The sequence below is a fragment of the Hyalella azteca genome, unplaced genomic scaffold, assembly GCF_000764305.2.
Source record: "Hyalella azteca isolate HAZT.00-mixed unplaced genomic scaffold, Hazt_2.0.2 contig5737, whole genome shotgun sequence".
In the NCBI taxonomy this organism is placed as follows: Eukaryota; Metazoa; Arthropoda; class Malacostraca; order Amphipoda; family Hyalellidae; genus Hyalella; species Hyalella azteca.
Window position 1 is genome coordinate 132,345 of NW_025935919.1, and position 6,848 is coordinate 139,192.

Here is a 6,848-nt window from a genome sequence, read left to right on the forward strand (position 1 = left end):
CGGCCAGTACCGCCCGAGCGTCTTGGTCAAACTCTGGACAACGTGCAGAGCAAACAGTCTGCACATAACAAGCGCTGGACAACGTGCAGAGCGAACAGTCTGCATTAAGCCCAATGAAAGCCTTGTCAGATTCCCCAATTACAAAGCTCTTCCATTACATATATTGCCGCACGGCGCTCCTGATTCCATATTTTCGTATCAACTCGTCCGCCACGAGAGTTCCTGACTGCTATAGTAACTGCGGTGGCGACAATAGACTAAAGTAACTGCGGCTAAATTAACTGCGGTGGCTGCAACACTGAAGACTGCCCCTGCAGTGACGGTAGCAAATGGCCGTGCCGAACAGGCACGAGGATGAAGATGGGGGAACAAGTATGGGAAATTTGGGAACCTCAGGTCCCCATAACGAACGATGAGCGAACTAAGCTCAACTATCGGGGTAATGCGCCGCATTGAAGGAGCTGGTCTACACACAAGCTTCCAACTGATAGCTTATCATTCATCTGATGATAGTCCCCAGCTCGTGCCCCACTGATGGCATATCATTCATCTGATAATGGCACCATTAATCTAGCATCAGGCCCGGCATTTTAACACTGTACTGGTACAGGAACCGTGCTAGCACGATGACGCGGTACCTATTACCATTGCATGCTACTTAAAACATTAAGCAGTTCTTGTTTGGTGTGCAATAAAAGAGGCAGTGGATATTTAACATGACGCGTTCGCTGAACACATTTTACTTCACACAAGCGCCGGCATTGCGGCCAGTTCCAACCTCCTCGCAGTAGCTTCGATTCACTTGGCTGATTTTCTCCCTTCGTTGATGTCGTACAATTTCGTCTCTTGTTGCGCACGTGAAATTTCTTCTCTCGTTAACTTGCAATTCCTCGTAATTATATTCCTTTTTGCAAACGTACGATTCGCTCATATTTGCTGTTACAAATTGATCACTCATCGTCACCGACGTAGAGGGCGGCGTTACGTCTCCTGATCTTGGACGGTTTCTTGGCTTGACTGACGTCTACGTTTTGTTCCTGATCACATTCTAGCTTTGGCGTTGAGACGTCAGATGCTGAGGGTACGTCGGGAAGGACGTACGATGTTTTGGTCGGCGATGAAAGACGAAGAGAAGGGCGCTTGGGACAACAAACGGCCACGGGCTCTTCGACGTCACTCGATTGCGACGACGTCTCTGTAACGTAAGAAGTCTATTGAATGTTTACCTTTAGTATTAATCAATTTCTGCAGCATCTTAATTTGCCCAGGCAATACTGGAAGGGCGATACACTGCCCTTAATCATACCAAATCAATTTCTGCAGTATGTACCTAAATATGCCATACCTAATCAATTTGTGCAGCATTCTGGAATCAATTCTAGTATTATAAAATTTTCGTTCAAAAGGTGTGGCATAGAAGTAGATAGTTTAATGCTTTATTTGCTTGGATTTTTCTACAAAATTAATGTTAATTTCTGAAACATACCTACCCTAGTTGCCCTAGGCAGCTACACCAGCTAATGGAATTGTTTCTGCTTTTTTTAAGCAGCGCTGAAGGCCTTGTACGGTCTTCAGCATACTTGTCTTACACACTTCAAGAAGATTGGTAATGTCCTGAATGTCATCTGAAGACTTATTTTAGTTGTTTACAGTCGCAGGAGCCTAGATCACGTGAATATGGAGGCTGGCACACCACCGGAACGATATTAATGTACAAAAAAGCGGTGACTGATGGAGAGGGCAGCGGGGCATGCATTTGTCAGGATGTCTTGAGGGATGATGTCTTGACGGAGGGGGCAGTGGGGTATGCATTTGTCAGGGTGTCTTGATGGAGGGGGCAGTGGGGTATGCATTCGTCAGGATGTCTTGATGGAGGGGGCAGTGGGGTATGCATTTGTCAGGGTGTCTTGATGGAGGGGGCAGTGGGGTATGCATTAGTCAGGATGTCTTTCCTGGCTCAAACCAGGCTTTGCAGTTTCTATCGTCTTGCAGTGCAGCTGGTCTCCACGGTCTCTACACTTCCCAGCCACACCTCGGAGTTGTGATTCATAAACAGTTTCTGTCGCAACTTAACGATTCATTTTAAGAAACTGACCCGCGGCAGAAGTAGAATCGGTGGCAGGCGATGCAGAGGAAGAAGGCTTTGCCTCAGCTGAGTTGGCAGAGCAGGGAAATTCAGAATCAGAGTCTGCGGTGTTCTGAGGAGCTCCCAGGACCAGAGCACGGCGTGGCACAGCTCTGCAATGGAAATATAGTACAGCGGGGAGAGTATAGTACAGGGAAGTACAGGAAGAGAACAGTACAGGGAAGCGTTGTGCAAAGAAGATCAGTCCAATAGTGATAGGAAGATATATGGTCATCAGCTTAGTTTCACTGCTGGAAGGAAGTGCCTTACTTCTTTACATTAAGCATGCACAGCTGCTATATTATGGATACACCTGATGTTTATGCATTAGAATTTTTTTCCTACAGTATTTAATTTTTTTACCACTTTGAATTCCCTCCATAACCACTTTGTAGCTAGGGCCACAGGTGCAATGATGAACTTGTCAATTGTTTGCAATAATTTGAGGCAAATATTGACAATTTTGTGGCAGAGTACAGTTATTATGCTTTCATTAGAGTATAAAAATTACCAACCCCAAGTAGTGACTTGATGCAAAAGATAAATTCATCCCTATGTATTAAATTACCTTTTTTTAGGTCATCCAAAAGAGGTGGTTAATTATCAATTACATTGCGTAATGAGTTCAGGAAAAATGTAAAAATTCTGAAAATCAAGGCAACAATATGATGCCTGAGGGGGCAGGCATCATAGGGTTGTTCATTTTTCTTTTTAATATGGTGCAATACACTACTACATAATATTCACATCTTCTTTGAACCATGAAAAGTCATTCATTATAACTTTTGTTGTATTTGATCGAATTGCAAGTTAATGAAGTCTAAACATTGCATTTCAAAACCAAAATCCAGATTAGTTCAGAAGTTTAAATCCATGCTGTGTGATAGCATCTGTTAGCAGGTTTTTGCACTGTGTATCTCCTGAAAGCTTCCTAAACAGTGCTAGTAATGCAAATAAAATGGACGACTTTCTTTTAATTTTCTATGCAGCCACATTTCTAACAATGATGCACCTCTTCCCATCCCCAGGATTTTAACGAGATTTAACACAATATTTAATAACGATGCATAATTTTCAACTACAGTACATCGAATGAAAGAAAATACATTAAATTTGAGTTTTAATTGCGCCACACACCTCAATGTTGACATTTGTGCAGGGGTAACAAGCATATTATAGTAGCACATTAAACAGAGTAATAGAGTATAAGAGTTTAGATCCTCATCTTATTTAACAGAATCAAACTAACCTGGCTGGATTAAGAGCAGGACTCAGTGTGCCTTCAGCAGTTCCATCATTGTTGTTGCTAATTGAGACTTCAAACACTATATCTCCTGAACTGGAATCCACGTCACTACCAGGCTGCACAGCAGAGGAGGAATTATTACCAAATGTCTACAAAAATCAATATATTTTGCACTCAATAAAATATAATATTGGAGTCACAGTAGTAGCACAAGCTGATTTTGTTGCAATGCTTTGGGATATTTTTTACCATACTTTATAACACAATAACGTCACAGGAACTGCAACATCATAGAGATGAAGCATCAGCATTTTCATTGTGAGTGGTCTTAGAAAAATACGCTCCAAAAGTGTAAACTGATGATAAAATTAGTCAAATTTTCATGAAAAATGTCTTTTTGGAGTGACATGCAAATACTCTTTATTAGTAATTTCCCAATTAGGGCTAAGGAGGGTCATCTGAACAATTCAAGTGATAGAGTTGGATTGAATTACACATGGAAAAAATATGCACATTTAAACAGAGTATGTCAATGTGTCTGATCAGCTAACAAGCCCAAGCATTTATGAAATTACAACCAATGTTCTTCCTAACTTTTGTTTAGTACTAGACTTAACTTCAGCACAGAATCCAACAAAAATTAAAGTTATAATTCAGTGCCTCACATCATCATAGGTGAGTCTGGAGCTGTCCAAAGATTCATTTACGTCTGAACTGCAACCTTTCTTTGGGGTCCTAAGAACAAAAGGGCTCTTGCCATGAGCACACTTGAGCAAAACAGCCATTGGGTCCCTGATACGTAACTTCTCACACAGCTCGGCAGTGAAAGGATTCATGACTGGTTCAGGCTGCTCTACAGTTGCTATGTGTTCCATCAGCAGTGCATCACTCTCAGGATTGAATGCATCAGCAGTTCTACAAAATTGATCAGGACAGATTCTCAAATCATTCTTCATCAACTTTAAAGTTTCTTCAAGGTCTTCTTGTGTAGGTGTGAAATTGAAGCGTTCAGAGGAGTTTCCAGGGCCTGGCATGTACACAGCATTAGGGGTAACCTGAAGTAAATGGTCAGTTAATCTCAGAATTGTGAGCCATTCTAGATCATGATAGAGCTGGATGCAACCATTATCATCATGCAGAGGATATGAATACAGTGTTTCTTGTTTTTTCTGCATTTTCTCTGATGACTCCATTTCTGATTCATGACATGGGGATGAGGTTTCCATCTGTAAATTCTGGTGCCTGTGTTGCAGTCCACACTTGACATTTAAGACTTGTAGAAACTCTCGCCTTGGCAGGCATTTATCAAGAGCAATAAACCTTGTGAACCTCTGAGATTCAAGGCAATTTTTTCCTTCGTTGAATTCACTGCTTTTTGGGGCTTGACCATGATCTACTAAGGCTACAAACTTGATGTGCAAGTGTCCAGCAAACCAATATCGAGGTTGTAGATAATGCAAGAGCTCTTGTGCAGGTTTGGAACCCAAGGTGTTGCTCTCCACCTCATCCTTGAAGAATGGCTTCTGTCTGACCAGCTTGTTAGCATCCCCAAATTGGGTGACTCCTCTTGGCCAGTCATGTGACAAAAAAATATCAAGAGGAGCAGCTGTCTTATCCAGTTGCTTCATTCTGAACACTTCCAAATTTCTAACGTGATAGACACTTCGAATGCTGGACTCTGTATAAGGAGGTCGCTCATACCTCCCTTTGAGGTAGTCAATGCCTTTGTATATGCCAGATATTCCCCCAATTCTCAAGCCACCAACATTTATCACTCCGCCATAACCAAGGAAGTAGATGTTTGGAGCCACCCAGCCCCCATATGGTAATTCTTGCAAATAATTGCTGGCCTCATGATTGCCTCCAATGAAAATGGTCAGCACAGGGGCTACCTTCTCACCACTGTAGTACCTGAAGGGTAGTAAAAATTTAGAGTATTAATAATAAAGCTGTGTTTTCTTACCTATTCCAACACAGCTTCATTTCTTATGCAAATGTGCATAATAGATGCATATTGTCTTCGAACCAATATTGTTAGATTTTAAAATGAAATTTATTGAACAATGAGAATTAGAAAAAACAAGGGAATAAAATCCAACATATGTACTGTTCACTGTTTTATAGTCTGTTTTCAAGCTGTTGATTAGCTATGAACATCAAGCAAACAACATGATATACCTATTGATTTATTTTTAAAAATTTATAATCTGACCAGGATTATTTTATGTGCACAGATCTCAAGCAACAATTTTCCATTCTTGAATCAGAAAATTCTTGTGTCAAAATTCTTGATACAAAATCCATTATTGAATCAGAAAATTCTTGAAAATCCCAGATTTGTGACATTAAAAAAAAAAACTTACCTATTTCTGCCTAATTAGGAAATTAGTGCTCAATTTTCAAAACTTAACCCAGATTATTGAGTTTATGATGCAAATACATATGGCCAGCCCTCTAGCTGTGTGATGTAAGATTGTACTTGTGTGGAGCATGTGTATATATATGTTGGTCTGTGTTGATTAAAATTTATCTTTGGCACATAATAACATGTGTATGTTGTCTGGTGGGTCTGATATGTAGTATGTAATGCAAGCAAAGATTAAAAAGGATTGATGAGAGGCCAGATCTTTGGGTTACCCAGGTCAGTTCAATTTTTAACACAAAACAAAGATAAAAATTTGTAAGTGTAAAAATCAATTTTCATATATACCAAAATGCAAAGTAATTTGGCTGTAACCATATGTACCATACTATGAATGATTGAGATCAAAATAAAATGAATGAAAAATTAACAGTCCTTAATATTAAATGAACAGTCCTTTATAAATATCCTTTATGCCTTCCATTTCTCATTTGTACTTACTTATAGAAGGTTTGGATGTTGAGGTATTTGATGGGAGCGGCCATACATCGCAGGTCCCCAAGATTGCGGACAGATTGGAAATCCCCACAACAAATAAGAAGATCAATGCTCAGACCAGATGACTGCTTTGCATGCTCAACAGCAGCAAATATGACATCCAGTTCACCATGGCTACAGCCTTCAACAGCAATATTCATTTTATCTTGCAAGACTAAGTTAAAACTGGTTAATTTAAATACTTGGTTCCTTATTGCATCACCCTGTAATTTGGAGAGCATGTAGAAAAAATTATGGACTAGGTGCCATCCAAAAAACTTATTCTCCAGTCATCTCAGCACTAACAGACTACCGTAACCACTCACCTGGGGTAACCAACCACAAACCCAGGGGCACTAACCACACATAGGGCAATCTAAAAATATTTGTAATAAATTTATATCACTTGTTAGCTTAAATTGCAAATTAACTAAGAATTTAAAAGCAAAGTAAAGTTCACAAAAATTTATATCTTTGTAGAAAACGCTTCGGAGACCAGCTCCATCGTCAGTTCGTAGAATCTAGAATCACAAATCAGANCATTTTAGAATCGCTGTACATCTTTAAACTTAGGCCCA

General features: G+C 40.0%; 1 protein-coding gene across 1 annotated transcript; it reads right to left on the reverse strand.

Moving 5' to 3' along the window:
- Positions 1–732: 732 nt before the first annotated feature.
- LOC108681717 (lariat debranching enzyme) lies at positions 733–6,625 on the reverse strand. Its single transcript, XM_018170779.2, has 5 exons — positions 6,235–6,625; positions 4,037–5,282; positions 3,375–3,487; positions 2,096–2,238; positions 733–1,195 (listed from the first exon to the last, which is right to left on the reverse strand). Exons 1-5 carry the CDS (start codon positions 6,510–6,512, stop codon positions 951–953), a joined length of 2,025 nt encoding a protein of 674 aa, XP_018026268.1. The 5' UTR covers positions 6,513–6,625; the 3' UTR covers positions 733–950.
- Positions 6,626–6,848: the final 223 nt, after the last annotated feature.

Excerpts from the sequence above, each read along its gene's own strand:
- LOC108681717 (XM_018170779.2), bottom strand. The coding sequence starts at position 6,512 with ATGCTCTCCAAATTACAGGGTGATGCAATAAGGAACCAAGTATTTAAA. Across the intron at positions 5,283-6,234 it reads AACATCCAAACCTTCTATAA|GTACTACAGTGGTGAGAAGG; the intron begins GTAAGTACAAAT and ends ACTACCCTTCAG. Across the intron at positions 2,239-3,374 it reads CCTGCTCTTAATCCAGCCAG|AGCTGTGCCACGCCGTGCTC; the intron begins GTTAGTTTGATT and ends TTTCCATTGCAG.